Genomic DNA, 17,449 nt, shown 5'->3' with positions numbered 1-17,449 from the left:
AATAAATTCATCTACTTGACTCTAAATTTCAAATTTTTTAGATTTGTAATTATGCTATACAAATGAAAATCGCATAACAACATTTGAGTTTTTTTCATATTGTTTTGACGTTTAGAATCCATTTCTGGAGTTTGGTGCGATTCTCCCCGACTCCCCTGTATAATAATATAATGACGCGTTAAAGATAGAAACAAGAAAATCGGTTTGAAATTAATTATATAACAATATCTTATCAACATACGATGCTAGCAGAATAATATTTTAGGATTTGAAAATATTGCAAAAAATCGAAAATATTTATTTGACTTTAACACCCTGTAGAATTCAGTTCAATTGTCATAATTTGACGTTAACAATCTTCCTTTAAAAAGCGTAGCATTATTAATAAATCACCCTGTATATTTGGATTTTTTAACACTACTTCTACTACAAACACAGACGCAGACATAAATTGTATTCAGTAGGATAATATTACTAAATTTTAATGCAATAAAGGTAAACCACTTTTTTGCGGATTTAAACAAAAATACTTTTTACATAGGTACCTATTATTACAGATGTAGTTTTTTCCGCAAAATTATCATAATGATGTAGTAATTTTTAAAACAAACATACTTTTTCCGTGCAAAAGGTCAGAACTGACCTTAGTATCTCGGAGCTCAATGTATAAAACTCTGGATAGAAAGAAAAAGACTTACCACAAGTTTTTGACAAATGCATGTCGGTATGAATTAATTTATATTCTCTTCGCGAAAATTTCTTGAGTTAAATCAGCTTAGATGTAAATATAAGGAAAAGTAGGAATTCTTTGAACATAGGCAGTTTATGCATATCATTTAAATTTATTAACAGAGTAATTATGTGGGTGACGAAAAGGCTAAATTGTATTAATTATATTTTGCTATTAATTGGATATGCAATATGTGACGCGAATGAACACAGCTGACATTTTAATCCCAAATTAGTTAGACAAAGTCGGATATCTATTGCCTTAAGTCTACAAAATAAACATGTTGCTTGCCTAACGGATCGCATTATTTTCTTTTTGTTATTCATTATTTCGACGCAATATAAAAGATAATGTCTGGAGACAGTAACCAGATTAAAGCAACTTTTAGAACTTGTCCTTACGTAAGTTAAAAATCTCATATATCTCGTAAAACTGATAGTGATCCTAGACAACATAAAAAAATATCGTTAGTCACGATATGGCTAGACGTGGATAAATCCTTAAAAAACTTTGTCCAACTATAACTTCAATAAAGTGAAGAAAAAATTTAATAACTACAAAGAAAGATGGTTATACAAAATATTTTGTTGCAGTATTTAATCATTAAATAAATATTGAAGTGGAATAATAATAATGAATAATTTGATACAAATATGGCAAATATTATCCAATATATTTATTTATATAAATTATTGTTTAGTTGAAAGAATGTTGAAAAAATAAACAAGAGCCCTTTGGTATATCCACTTCTTTTATCTCCTTCAAAAGATATTACGCTTGAAATTTTTCAAATAAATATAGAATACCTAAAATTCGGCAGACTAAATTGTTCCCTTTATCTGCTTAATAATCAATTATAAATTCTACGAATGGTACTTAACTAGAGAAAAAAAACCGGTAGATATTAAATTTTCTTAAGAATTACTGAAAATTATGTTTTATTGAAGACGACGCGACGTTGGAGAAATAAGTTTCTACTCGACCAACCAGAAAGTTCAGTTAGTTTCACCTAAATGCGGATTTGACCAGTATAGAGGTAAAGTTTAAAATAAGAATAGAGATTTGATGTACCAGAAATTTACTTTATTTTATACAGGGTAATTCACAACTTATCCAAAAAAATTTGGGAATAGATGCGGCGTGAGAAATGGAGTCAATATTGTAAAAAAAATTTTTGTAAAATCCTTAGTTTCTGAGAAAATAAATGATTGAAGTTATAGCACATTAAACCACTACATAGCTGGACAACTGTAGTCTCTAGCATCATTTGCCACGTGGCCTCATCGACTCCGAATACTGAATTCGGATTTTGCAATCATCGTTGCGATATTTACCTGTTATCTGTTGTTTTTATAATACGTTTTTAGTAGTTGGTGTCAAAAATGGGTAGTTAGTGTCAAAAATGGTTTGCGTATACTCGGAGTTGATGGATATCGTTTTAATTTATGGTGAAGCGTTTGTGTTATGGTGAAACAAGACATCATTTGTGTTAGTTCGTAGAAAGTGAGTAAGACGGACCCAAATGTGTTTACACGTGAGTGGATAAAATTTTGAATAATTGCTGTTGCAGCATCGGGTATGTCAAATGATTTTATTATTTAAAAACACAAATTAATTTTATTAATAATTAATAAAGGCAAAAGCATTCGAATTTGCCGATATATAAAATAGGTGTGATAAAATTCTATTTACATATTTCTGTCCGTTTTTATCACGCCGCCATACCGGTCGCATTGTGAGAGGTCAGGTTTTACAGTGGACCAGTTTCCAGTGCCGTGCAGAAGTGTATTTTTAAATCAATTTCGAACTGACCATTTTGATTTTTTCTTTACAAAATTGTATTTGTAAGGGTCCCCTGTACATCCAGATTTTTTTTTTGGATAAGTTCTGAATCACCCTGTATAATCAATTTGAAATTTTAGTGTCATTAAACTGAACCAGCAGTAGCTTTATTTTCTATTAATAATGAGATTAATTAGTACTCAAATAACAGGGACTGCTTATTAACATTGCTACGAGAGCGCTCATAAAAGCCGTCTGTATCTTATTTTTTGATAGAACCCTTCTGTGTATTCTGCTCTTTACAAAAAAGCCTTTTGGTACAGCTTAAACCCAATTTTGCACAGCCTCAGTTACCTAATTATCATCTGTAAACTTCTGATCCTGCAAATATTTTTTGGAAGATCCAAGCAAATAAGAAACTGAAGGCGTTATGTTTGGAAAGGGCCGTAGATAATATGTTATAAAAAAATTTCCATGCTTTTAATCGTATCGCCGGCTTGTTGTGTAAAACGGTTGATAAGAATCCACACAAAAAAGCTTTTCTGTAGAAGGAATCAAGAAGTCTATGAAAAATACGACACAAACATTTACTGTTGTATAATAACCAGAGCTGGCTATTCATAAGCAGTATTTAATATTCAAGTATTAATTGACAGTATTCAACATTCGTATTTATACTTTTAAGTATGTACTCAGAATTCAGTACTCAGAAATAATGTTCATAAGTAATGAATGCATTTTATGAATATCATATCATATTAGATATCAATGAATATCTCATAGATACTAAAGGATAAATACTTGAAAAATCATCGTCGTAACTAGTTATGCACTTTAAAGATTGGGAAGAAGATACCCATGTCTGTAGAAGTACAAGTTGAAATCATTACCTACTGTTGGTAGAAAAACTAATAAAAGCATATTTTTCACTTTACCACCCCCATACACCCTTTTATGGTAGTTGAAGTTTAAATTTTCATACAAAGTCGAATGGGTTGTGTATGCCTACACCTTCTAGGCTGCTGAAAACAAAGAAGAAATGAATCCAACCCCCTCATCAACCCTCAGCACCCTTTGTCACCCACATTTGTTTTCAGCAGCCTAAATAACGTAGGCGTACACAACCTACTCGACATTGTATGAAAATTGACATTTCAACCCCCATAAATGGGTGTACGGGGGTGGTAAAGTGACGCTAGGGGGTAACAAGGGGGTCTTATTCATTTTTGGTAGACTTCTTCGTTCTTAGTGGCCCAGAAAACAAAGGAATACTCACCCTACTCGATTTTGTATGAGAATTGACATTTTAACTCCCAGAAGGGTGTGGTAAAGAGACCCTAGGGGGTAACGAGGGGGTCTAATTCATTTTTGGTAGTCTTCTTCGTTCTTAGTGGCCCAGAAAACATAGGAATACACACCCTACTCAACTTTGTATGAGAATTGACATTTCATCTCCCAGAAGGGGGTGTATGGGGGGTAGTAACGGGGAAATGGCTAGTTAAATTTTTTTTATGGTCATATTCGGTTTCAGCGACCCCAAAAACGGAGAGGTAGGGGGGTCTACCCTCTGGGTCTTGACATTTTTTTGTGTGCCTGTGTTATTAAACAAATACAAAATTTAAATATGGTACAAAAATATAATTTCATTAAAGTATAAAACTTTTCTTTTCAGAAAACATAAAAATTTGAGTCTAAAGTTAATAAAAGAAATTAAATCCTAAATCCTAAAGAAGTCACTGTAAATTGCATGCTGGCTTTCTTAGAATAAATGTATCAAATAAATAAATTTGACAACGGAAAATCGAAAGCGAAACGAAAACGACAAATTTTTTAAAAATTTTCATAAAAAGTTACCTTGAAAAATGGTTCTCTTTTCGCTTTAAAGCTGATAATAACATTAAAAATATATAAAGTAAAATACGAAACCACCGTTTTCAATTCAATGGTGTCTATTGAAACAACGTTTTTCTCATTAGAATCACCCTGTATGTTTCACCGTTTTCTATATCCCCGTGATAGGCATCTTTATTTTGCCAGAAAGTTTATTAAGAAATTAATAGCAATTAAAATGAAATATAATTCCTATCATAAATGAATGTCCTATCATGATAGCTCAGAAAGTTAAAATAATAGTATAGTCCATACGATACCTTTTGAAATAGAATTTTTAGAAGACCCCTACGTCACTTTCTTGGAATTAACCGCATTCGACACCTGAGGTAGAAAGACATTGGTGGAAAATTTCAAGGCACGCCCTTGTCGTGGTAATCGACACCCGAGGTAGAAAGATATCTGCGGAAAATTTCAAGGCACGCCCCTGCCGCGGTAAATTGTTACAGTAGTTCCGATAACAGAACTTTATTGGCTTATTATTTTCTTAGAATAATAATTCTATCTCGACAAATATCTTATGGATTATAGGTAACACGGTTAATATCGACCCCCACTATATAAATGTCAGTTTTACCTTGGACGACCTACTTTCAAAAACTGCCTGTTTATAACGTAATAAATGTATTCCACACTTTTGTCCATAGCAAATAAATTTAAGATTATACTCACCCTACGACTATCAGCTATCTGAGGGAAAACAAAATCCGTTGCAGTCAAAAGGACCTTGTAAGGCCCTTTCGATACTCTCTTCTTCATAAGCTGATTTCTCGCCAGGGCAGCTGCCGCTAAAATAACGGAGACGAACAAACACGAGCATCCCAAAATAACTAAAACACTTAAAGTCTTTTCCAAGTCGGATTTGCAACTGTCGCATTCATCTAATTGTTTGTGTTTCAGAGACCACTCCTCTAGATTATTCGTCACTTTTTCTACAAAAAATCCACTAGAATTGTCCGCTCGAACAAATAACAGAGGTCGCAACGAATCGTCCGACCGGAAATCGCCTAACATAAAACTAATCGCGTTGTCACTATTGCTATTAACTTCCAACGTGTTTCTAATATTCCTTACGACATAGTTCTCTAAGTTTAAATGTACAAATTTATTGTTCGTAAAAATCAATGCGTTCATTTTAATGTCTATCTTTATATTGTCTGCAATGTTTGTAACGTTAAACTCCCAAGGTTCCGTAGAGTTTTGGAAGTAGTGCAGCCAACTTGGTAAGTTGAAAACGTCTACGAAGACGCTTAGTGTGTTCTGGCTGTGGAGCTGGAAGTCGTTGATTAGACTCAAAACAACTTTTCCAAGGTCGTCTGCAGGTAGGCACAACACGACAGCTGGAAATAAAAGAACAAATTAGAGAAATTTAAGTGATGATTTTGAAAAATACTGAGATGATATTTAAAGGACGGAGGTAAAAATTTAACCGGCTTCTATCTTGAAAGGCTTTAAGTACCAATATCGTGCTCTACACTGCAGAAAGAAATTAAAGTAAAAATAGATGAATAAGTTATTAGTTTATTTTAAAAACTGTTAAATCTTTGCTGTATATTGTATACTAACCATTGCTGTCGTTAATAATGCAATGAGGCGTAAGCACCAAAACCGCTAATTGAGTAATTTGACAGGAAAACAATATGAAGGGCAGTCATTACAAACGAATAATTTTTTGTGGTGTGTGTACGATGAATATCCTAGTATAATTATGTACCAATATAGGTGAATATACAGGATGTTCCGAAAGTTCCCCAGGAAACTCCGTTAGGTGATTCTGCGGATTAAAATAGTAACAGTATGTAATGAATTTTTTTTCGAATTGTCAATTGTTTGCAAGTAACAGCTTGTCAAAGTTCAATTTTTTTCTATTTTACTTTTCAAATAACTTATTTAATTCAAGTTTGGTTACTCTTTCATTTGGCACACCCACTAAGTAGACGAAGATCTATTGGGCCAGTCAGTTAAAAGTTTAATTAGGTACCGCTAGTGAGCACTTTACATAGAATTCTAAATTTGTTTCTTTCTTCATGCCGATAAATGTAACCGTTTAGCAGGAAATCGCTATAAAAGTTTTATTAATCATCAAACTGATATTTCTTTCTATAATTAATCAAGTTGCCATGCTTTAAATAAATGTCATTATACTCTGTTTGGAAATGAAACAGAGTAATAAAACCCCGAAATAAGAACCGGCCATGGGCGTGGTAATATTTCGTTTCAGGTAATTATCGGGTAACACTAATGCTAACAAAAATGACAGGGATTGGAAAATTGACTATCTACAGACTTTTAAAGGAAACAAAAAATGAACAAGATACTGTAAATCCCCCAAAATCACCTACAGGGAGGTCAAAAGTCGTTACAGATGATTTCTTCAAAAATGTCATTCGCAGAAATGTACACTCATTTTATTTTAAAAAAGAAATACCAACGCTAAACAAAATTTTAAGTGAACTTTCAGAGGACAACGATTTGCCAAAAATCAGTAGAAGCAAATTATGGGCCGTCTTACGAGAGTTGAATTTTTGCTGGGAAAAGCAGAACAGGAAGTCAGTTCAGATAAAGATGAAATTATCTGTTGGCGATGATCCTACTTAAGATCAATTAGAAAATTCCGTGACGAAGGGAGGAATATTTATTATCTAGACGAAACTTGGGTCAACGAGGGATATACTGTAACAAAATTATGGCAAGATAAAAATGTAAAAAGTTTTCGACAAGCATTTTTGGATGGACTTTCAACAGGGTTCAAGGCACCTTCAGGTAAAGGGCGAAGATTAATAGTGACACATATAGGTAGTGCCAGTGGTTTTGTAGATGGCGGTTTACTTTTATTTGAATCTAAAAATACAGGTGACTATCACGAAAACATCAACGCAGATGTTTTCGAAGAGTATTTTACACAGATGTTGGATCTCATTCCTCCGGGGTTTGTAATTGTCATGGATAATGCCAGTTACCATTCGCGGCAGACCGAGCGGACGCCTACGACTGCTTGGAGGAAAGCCGATATAATTCAATGGTTATCCGGAAGAAACATTTCTTTTGTAACAAATATGGTGAAAAAGGAACTGTTGACACTTGTCAATCTTAATAAAGATCAGAAAAAATATGTTATCGATGAAATGACAACAAATCGCCAAATAACGGTACTACGGTTACCACCTTATCACTGTGAACTTAACCCAATCGAATTAGTCTGGGCGCAGGTAAAAGGAGATGTAGGGCGAAATAATACGACGTTTAAATTAAGTGACGTGAAAATTTTGTTAAAAAATTCCTGGGAACGAGTAACTGCAGATAACTGGCAAAGATGTATACATCATGTACAAAAAGAAGAGGAGAAAATGTGGGAACTCGATAATTTAATTGACGTTACTGTGGAACCTATCGTTATCAATCTAGGAGACGAAGATAATTCATCAGAATATTCAGAGAATGAATTTTAATATTCCTACTTTTTTATTTTCTTTATTGTGCATTTATACAACACTATATTTACTCACCATAATTTAAATTTTCAAAATACATATATTTTTGTGTGGAATAAAAGTCTATTCATTAAATTTAAACAAATATTTTGATAATAATATTGAATAATTTTATTTGAATTACTAAAAACCCTCTTAACCCGTTTATGATGCTTAAAGTAGCCTCATGTTTTGAAATGCTGTTTTTATATTGTTTACTTATAATAAGAGAAATGGACGGAGAAATTGAAGCGGCATATACAAAGACGGATTGTCGAGGATTAAATTTTAGCTACCTGCTACAATTTAGTACAGTCCGATCGCACAAAGTTTTTTTAATATAAAAATATTGAATATAAGCACCAGTACTACATTTATTTACGATTTGCATACATAATAAACTTTTATTACTCTCTTTCATTTCTAAACAGACTATAGTAAGTTTGAAGTTAAGAATCGCAACGAAAATTATTTAAAGCAGGTATAAATTTGATTTTTCACCATAATTATTTTTTTCGGCTCTGTAATAGCATTGTCGAAAAATAAGATGAGGATGATAAATTTATTAATAATATTTTATTTACTAACGAAGCTGGTTTTACAAGAGATACTATTACAAATTATCATAATACTCATAATAATCATAATAATAATAGAAAATAGATGTTGACTAACAAAGTATAACAGATTTTCAGTGCTATTTTATCATAACAACTATTCATAATAACCTCCATTCACTTTAGTACATTTTCTGATACTTTTTAAAAATCTGACACGATTAAAAATACCGATATTGTTTCGAATCAGTTCACACCCACCGGAAATTCTTTGTCGTAGATCGTTGACGTCATTTATAGGTGTTTCAGAAACTATCGGCTTTAAGTGCCTCCAAAGAAATAAATCCATTGGATTGAGATCTGGTGATCGAGGTGCTCAAGTTACTCTCCATCTGTCCCTATCCAAAGATTATGAAATACTTCATCTAAATACGCACGGGCGCCATCTTGTAGAAGCCACATATTTGCTCTTATTCTGACAAGAACATCGTCAAGCAAATCTGAAAGATGGGTTCGAAGAAATTCCAAGTAGCCGTCCCCATTTAAAGTTTCATTAAAGAAGTGAGGACCCAGTAGTTGATCTCCTATGATTCCGTCCCATACCTTTAAGAGACTATCTCCGATGATGGTATGCATGAAGATACTCATCGTATTATGATAATTTGTAATACCGTATCTCGTAAAACCAGCTTTGTTAGTAAATAAAATATTATTAGTAAATTCATTATCGTTATCTTATTTTTCCACAATGCTATTATACAGCCGAAAACGAATATGGTGAAAAATCAAACTTATATACCTACCTGCTTTAAACAATTTTCGTTACAATTCGTAACACCAAACTTACTAATGATATTTATTTGAAGCATGTCAACTTGATTAATTACAGAAAGAATTATAAAAAATTTGATGATTAATACAACTTTAATAGGGATTTCTTGCTAAACGCTTACATTTATCGACTTTAATGAAAAATACATATTTTTCCTGATACTATTTCTCTTTTCAATAATGTTTAAATTTCTGTGAGAAAAAAGTTATGAACAAAACAAATTTTATGTAAAGTGCCCTCTAGCGGCGCATAATAAAACTTTTCTCTGACTAGTCCAATAGAGCTTCATCTACTTAGTGGGTGTGCCAAATCGAATCCAATTTGAATTAAATAAGTTATTTAAAAAGAAATATAAAAAAAAATTGAACTGAGTACAACTGTAACTTGCAAACAATTGTCAATTCGAAAAAAAAATGTCATTACATAATGCCATTATTTTAATCCGTAGAATAACCTCCCTACTTTCCTGATGGACTTTCAGAACACCCTGTATATGCTTTCATTACCCTAAGGGCTTAATTCAAAAAGATCAACGACGATAATTTTACAGCACAGTATATATATTTCACCATAATGTTAACATAAAGTCAAAATTAAGTTTCTTTTTGCTGTTCTTTAGTTTCGTTGAATAATAATGTTTCGATATTATGATTCTTTTTTCAAGTGAATCACAAATTATTATTGGAACCAGTGTCGGACTGACTATCTTTACACGCCACACGCCAAATTCCATTGCAAATGGTCATAACATTATTAAAGTCAGTAATCAGCAAATCCTTAGACAAAGAATATTCCGAGGCTAATGAAATATCGTGACTTGTGAACATTAAATGAACTTCAAATGCATCCGATACAATCACCTCATTCCTGAAACTTAATTACCACCAACTTAATAAACGCTCTACCGATGGTTTTGTAGCTTTTGCTTTGGTTCCGCCTGCTCCAGGGTATGAAACGAAAAACTTTTATACAAAGCAGCCCAGGGATCTAAAAGGTCGGTCTGCAATTTCCTGAAATATCTGATTTAGAACAATACAAAACATCAAAGTAAAAGGAAATATTAAATAAGAATTATTAGATCAGAAGTATCTTAACTAATTTAACTATTTTAGCTTGATTATGTAGTTTTTTTTCTGAAAAATGATTCAGATTTTGATGTATTCAGCTTGTCTTGCAGGTTTCCAGGATCACAAGTTTATTTAGTGGCGCCTCTCATTGTGCCAACAATCTGTCATAGTCATTTATAAAATGTATAGCCGTGTAATTCTACAGAAAAATGTATTACTTTTAATGAAATAAAATTTTATAATATTATCATATTAAATTCCACAATATGTCTGTGTTTGTAGTAGTAAAGTAATATGTTGGTATTGAGAAAATACTTAGAAAAACATATTTTACTATATTTTTACATTTGTATTTGCATGTATACTGGTTAAAAAATATTGGATTAGATCTATCCTTGATGATGTGAACAGTAAAACGTACTTGTAATACTTATGGATATTGCGCCTTATTTATATTAGTATCAATGGGGTCATTCAATAAATTTTCAAAAACGTATAACCAAAGTATTGCTCATGATTAGTCGATCCTGAAAATTTCAACGCAATCCGTTGAGCGGTTTTCAAACTATATGATTTTTAAAATTATAATATTTGTCTCAACCGTGGTAATGCAATGACGTCACCGCATGGGACGGTCAGCCGGCTTGGCGCTACTTCCAGATGAGTTTCTGCATCTATAATTTTTTGTCAGAAGTAGGTTTTGTTAATGGTTATGGATTTTTTAATAAAAACCACGACTTTATCAGTGCTGAGATGAGAGGAGTGAAAATGCAAAGGTTATGTTTCAATAACGTGTAAAGCTTCTTTAAAGTACATTTGTAGAGAAAGTTTTGATGTTTTGTACAATAAGACTAGTAAATAAGAATAAGTACTTTGTGTTTAATTGGACGAAACCGTTTCTGTCACAGTCTTCAAAGATTTACCTAATCAAATACAAAATTCTTATTACTATTTTTATTCCCATGGAAACTACATAAAATCTACGTAATATCTTATAAATTGTATAATAATAATACAATACTTATTATGTATTTTTATATAAATACTTAGTAGGTACTTATAGGTATTTGTCGAGGTATTTGTATAATATTCACGAGAGGATACAAACGTATTTACTACATACCTAAATTACGCAGGGTAGTTTTGCTGCTTTCAAAATAAGTCATTTTTAAAATAAAAGATATTACAAAAAACAAATCGAAGTAGAGACTAATAGACTATTGATTTTAGATCCGCACGACAGAATTACGGGCACATTATTATTTTCTTGGGCGTCTTCACACAAGTGCTCTCACACTGGGAACAATAAAATATTTGTAATTTTTTTCTGTTCTGTGCCTTCCATAAGCAATTAAAACCCGACTACCCGACTGACTGACAACACACGCAAGCAAACGGCATCGGTTTCCCATGCGGTGACGTCACACACGCCGTTTTAGCAGATACTCAGCGCCTCAGTTTATGATTTTTTTTGGATGACTTGTAGGCGATATAAAATTGCAATTCCGTTAAGCAAATAAAAAAAAATTGCTGAATGAGCCCATCCTGTGCTAGTTCTGGTATCAGTTGTAGTTCTCATCATATTTGAAGAAATTTTAAATGTTCCGTGATCAGTTGTAGTTCTCATCATATTTGAAGAAATTTTAAATGTTCCGTGGGTATCAATAATTTTGTGTACCTTTTGAGAAAATAGAAAGTGAATGTGTTTTGCAAAATTATAACTTCTATATTGTGTGACACAAATTGTAGCTATTTGTGTATATTTTCAATATGTATTTTTTTCCATACCTATAGGTGTAGATTTGACGTTCCGAGGAACATATCACTCTCTTCTTCACAGTTGCTTTTTTTGTGAAGCATTGCAGTAGCTCGCAGCACTCAGGTCTTATAATCCATTGTGTATGCCGTTAGTAGTAAAGCTTGAAACAGGTTCGCCTATGTGCGAAGGCAAGCACTAGCTCTGGTGGAGTCTTTTTGAGGTGATAAAAATGCTATCCGCAGATATTTGTTTTTCCATTATTAAACTGTCACAGTCATGGCGAATGTGTATGGAATCCTCGTCATTGTGTTCACATATACTGCATCTTGAATTGGAGTTGAGTTACATTCTATTGAGAAGTTTAAGATGTCTAAGGCTTCTTAAAAGTTATATAACAATTAACATTAATGTTGCTTAGCATGCAAGCCAGGCTTGTCGCAAACCAGATCTGCCTGACCATTTTTCGATTGATCGCTTTTTTATCTAATAAATCAATGGATTTTGTTAGATAACATTGTGGTACACCGATTACAGTTCTAGCCATATACTATCTGTGGCACCCAGATCACATAATAATCATTCTTCCTACACCTTGACATACTCTGAGACGGTGCGGGAAGTGTTCCTGTGGGATAAAAACTTGTATACTGGTTCATATACCTCCTGAAATTTTATTATGTATAAGCAGAGGTAGAGAATACCTCAGCCTAGAAGATCGGGGTATACTTCCCAAAACACAAAATGAATTCACTTCAATATGCTACAGAACCCTCATCTGTCTTGGAACCATCAAAAACCAAACGAGCTCCTTCGAGACCTAACCAGCATCCTGCGACTTCTGACCGCTTCACACAAGGCGGCCAAAATCGTCGAAGACCACTACAGCGACCTGAGCCACCAGCGACGAAATCGGAACGGCGAGAAGAGAGTGAAATAATCGCTCAAACGCAACAATCCCTTCATCAGTTGCCTGAATTGAGCGTCGAGATAGCAGTCGAGATAGCAATTTACGTCCAATTTCGAAAAAATCAAAATTTTCCGAATAAAACGAAAATCAGGCCTAAGTATAATCTAATGCCAAACATTAATCCGAATGTTTCAGAAATCTTCAAAAATCCTAAAGGGCCGTAAATGGAAGATGTCCTAGAGCGGGATGCATTCCAGAGAGTGCCACTTTACCGGAGAGATGCAAGTTCCTTGCAGAATAAAAGGCAATCCGGTCGTTTGAACGAGGTCGAATACAAACATCAACTCTGGACTCTGGTCGACTGCAGTTAAGTAACCAGGTATGATACCTGTCCAGTGTGTGTACACGTTAAAAATTCTCGTACGCATACGAATCTAAATCATGTAATACAATCCAATTTGTATTCATTAAGCCCAAATAAAGCATTTAAACCAATGTTTTCTTTTTACCGAGTTAGATTCTCTCACCAAAAAATCATACAACAAAGTAGCACAACGCTGACACTCGCCCATCACGCATCCATCTGCCTCCACCTCTATACAACTCATAAAGCTTACCATACATGAGCTCTCCAATGAGGCCGTGCACTAAACCAAAGCTCATAAAGCTCCATAGGCCCTCTTGGAAAAAACCCATAAACAATTATGCTTTGCCACACAAAAGACAGTGAAAAAGACTCTAGAATCATCAGGCTCTTTAGCGCAGATCTTAAAATTTGGAAACAGTGATTCTAAAGAACTATCGGACTCTACCAGGGTTAGTAAACCTCTAAAGAATTGTGTTGTGTAACGTTCTTAGACAACAAATTAAATCATGGAGTATGGACCAGCTGAGCAGTCGATTCTTCCCAAGCATCCAGACCATCTCGTCATCACCGGAGGAGGAGTGCAAGTCTCCACGCTATCTATCTACGGAAGTCGTAAAGATGGAAGTACGTGAACCTTCTGGGAGCCCCCTCGCCGACATGCAGGTATTTAACTATCCGGCACTTCCGGTGAAAGCAGAACCAGAACAAACCGCTTCACCCGAACGGATATTTATGCTCCGGTATCGTAGCGAGTCACGCAACGTGGCGCTCCCGCCCGAGGACTCGTAGTCCAAGCATTATAGAGAAATGCTTACAGAAATTATTACCTGGACAAAAAAAATATGACCGTATAGAAAATTAAATTTTAAATCGAGTTTGTTATTCTTTAAACTCGATCCAAAATGGCGAACATGGTTAAAAAATATCGTAAAGTTGCAAAAAACGGTTTTTCTAAAATAACTAAAAAAATATAGCACCGATCGAAAAATTTTAAATGAGAAAATTGTAGGTTTTAAAAAGATCTATCGACTGATTTTCTGTAAGTACCTACCGATTGCTTTGTTACTCTTCGAGATATATCGAAAAAACCGTTCAAAATATTTTCTTTTCTCTTCTTCTATAACTCGTTTACATGTACGTTCCTATACGTGCTATTTACTGCAAGCATAGCCCGCAGCAAGCCAAAAAAGTACATTTTTGAACAATTTAAAAATATTAATTATTTTTCGAGATATATCGATTTTTTGAAAAAAAGGCGCTCTCGAGAATTGACTAGATCTCCTCAGTGGATAGCCCCATAGTGACGATTTTTGGTTTATTTTCTTCGTAAGGAGTTATATTATCATGCTGTTAAAAAATGTTGACGATTTTATTAATTTTAAGGATCAAAAAATGATTGAAAAAGTTGCACTTTTTTTGGGTGTGTTTTTTTCAAAAAACTATTTCAATTTTTATTTTATGAAAATGACTTTTAAAGAAAGAAACTGCTGACATTTTTTCCACGAATTAAAAAAAAATGTTTTTCTACGACCTTCTGGAGCCGAGATGATTTTTTTATTTAAAAAAAATTTAGAAGACGCAATTAACATTTTACAGCGATGCGCTTGATGGAGGTTAATATTGAATACTTATATTTTCAAAAAGAAATAGTAGGATATGGTTACTTGATTTTTAGTATTAGTAATTAAGTAATAAACTGAAGCGTGCAAGCGCCGAGTGCGTCAGCTGGACCGGCCGGAGAAGTAGGGGGAAGCGGCGCGCGCTCGCTCTGAAAACTGATGACGTGCAGTCTAAATGGCTCGCGCTTGCAAAATCTTTGATATCTCGGTTTCTGGACCACATACAAAAATTCTTTTGTACTTAGTCTGGGGTAGCTAAACACGAATATTATAGTCATTTTCGCATTAGAAGCAAAATAGTCCCGTAAATGTTTAGTTTTTATTTAATTTACATTTATTTTACGTTCATTATACTTTTTCACGAAAATATGGAAGACGAACAAGAAAATGAATCAAAAGACAATCCGACAAAGAAAAGAAGAATTTCATTCGATAAATAATTTTAGTTTTCATTGTAATAATTTTATAGATATTTTATACATAGTTGTATAACTATTAAATATTTTTGTAAATAAATTAAATTCTTTAATCTTATTTTACACCAGAATTAATTAATTATTGAAATGATGAAGTAATTGTTAAAAAGCCAGCAACAAGTACGTCAGTGTGATTAATGAAGAAAAAAAAAGGTATTACACGAAAAATACTGTAATATTATTAATTATTAAAATGACGATATATGCAAAAAAATGTGAATTAAATAAAAACTAAACATTTACGGGACTATTTTGCTTCTAAGGCGAAAATGACTATAATATTCGTGTTTAGCTACCCAAGATTAAGTACAAAAGGAATTTTGTACGTGGTTCAGAAGCCGAGATATCAAAGATTTTGCAAGCGCGAGCCATTTATACTGCATGTCATCAGTTTTCAGTGAGCGCGCGCCGCTTCCCCCTACTTTTTTTTAAATACAAAAATTATCTCGGTTCCAAAAGGTCGTAGAAAAACATTTTTCTTTAAATTCGTGAACAAATGTCAGCATTTTCTTTCTTTAAAAGTCATTTTCATAAAATAAAAATTCAAATAGTTATTTGAAAAATACATACCCAAAAAAAGTGCAACTCATTTTTTGATCCTTAAAATTAATAAAATCGTCAACATTTTTTAACAGCATGATAATATAACTTTTTACGAAAAAAATAAACCGAAAATCGTAGGACTGTAGGACTATCCGCTGAGAAGATCTAGCCAATTTTCGAGAGCGCCTTTTTTTTCAAAAAATCGATATATCGAAAAATAATTAATATTTTTTAATTTTTCAAAAATGTACTTTTTTGGCTTACCGCGGGCTATGCTTGCAGTAAATAGCAAGTATGCGAACGTAAATGTAAACGAGTTATAGAAGAAGAGAGAAGAGAAGATTTTTAACGGTTTTTTCTATATATCTCGAAAAGTAACAAAGCAATCGATACTTACAAAAAATCAGTCGATAGATCTTTTTAAAACCTACAACTTTCTCATTTAAAATTTTTCGAACGGTGCTATATTTTTTTGGTTATTTTAGAAAAACCGTTTTTGCAACTTTGCGATTTTTTTTTAACCATGTTCGCCATTTTGGATCGAGTTTAAAGAACAACAAACTCGATTTAAAATTTAATTTTCTATACGGTCATATTTTTTTTGTCCAGGTAATAATTTCTGCAAATTTAACATTAATCCGTGATGGAATGCTTGGACTATCGGCGGTATATCAACCCGAGCCCGAGCCGGTGGCCGAGAAGTTACGCCTCATAGCAATCAAACACTCAGTATGCAATCGAACCAACATCATATTCCACAACACAAGTCATCGCCATTAAAATATCTTTGTAAAATGTAGGAAATTCCTTGTCGCAAATAGCTGCAAGAGTTTTATTGTCATCTACTAGTTCTTTGAATATCACTCCAGTCTTAATCTTTGCCCAATCATATCCCGTTGTTAGTCGGTATAAAGTATTGCTTGCCTATCCCTGAATCACGAGATATAGTTCTAGAAATGGCAGGACAGCAGTACCTATTTGGTAGCTGTATCGTCGTTGTAATTAATTTATGTGCTGATTAGTAATGACCCTCCAAACAGCGTTCCACCACACCACAGCTGCATCGAATTGAAATTCTCAAAGTCCTCGTGCAAGTCCAAAAGGACGCAGTGACCTTTTATAATTGTCTATCAATATCAGCTATCCAGATTGATATAATCCCGAGTAACTGTTAGAAATTTTACCTTTCGGAACCACTGAAGACCAGATCGACTGGATGGATTAACTTTTTAGTCTTATACATAAATTATCGGTTCTCCTTAGGTTCCTTTGTGCAAACTCATTAAAAACTTTTGACAGTTTCCCTGAAAAGAATATGACATGGTCATCAGCGTAGGCTTTCATAAAAGTTCACCTTCGATGGAGGCCACAGAGCACGAGTACTGCTCCGCTGCTGAATTCCACCTTACGTACATCCTTGCCTCACAGCCACCCTAACCGTGGTAGTTTA

The 17,449-nt window shown here is 33.5% G+C and overlaps 1 protein-coding gene across 1 annotated transcript in view; it reads right to left on the bottom strand.

Moving 5' to 3' along the window:
• LOC111691526 overlaps positions 1-17,449 on the bottom strand; it is a gene marked incomplete at its 3' end in the record, with an annotated part of 336,616 nt that overhangs the window by 162,191 nt on the left and 156,976 nt on the right. Inside the window, exon 5 of the mRNA XM_023454534.1 lies at positions 5,075-5,742. Within this exon, the coding sequence (XP_023310302.1) occupies positions 5,075-5,742 (668 nt within the window). The remainder of the gene's footprint in view (positions 1-5,074; positions 5,743-17,449) is intronic.

This window comes from Anoplophora glabripennis, unplaced genomic scaffold, assembly GCF_000390285.2.
Source record: "Anoplophora glabripennis isolate ALB-LARVAE unplaced genomic scaffold, Agla_2.0 scaffold301, whole genome shotgun sequence".
In the NCBI taxonomy this organism is placed as follows: Eukaryota; Metazoa; Arthropoda; class Insecta; order Coleoptera; family Cerambycidae; genus Anoplophora; species Anoplophora glabripennis.
Note: the sequence above shows the minus strand (reverse complement) of the source record. Positions and strands in the feature narration are given on the sequence as shown.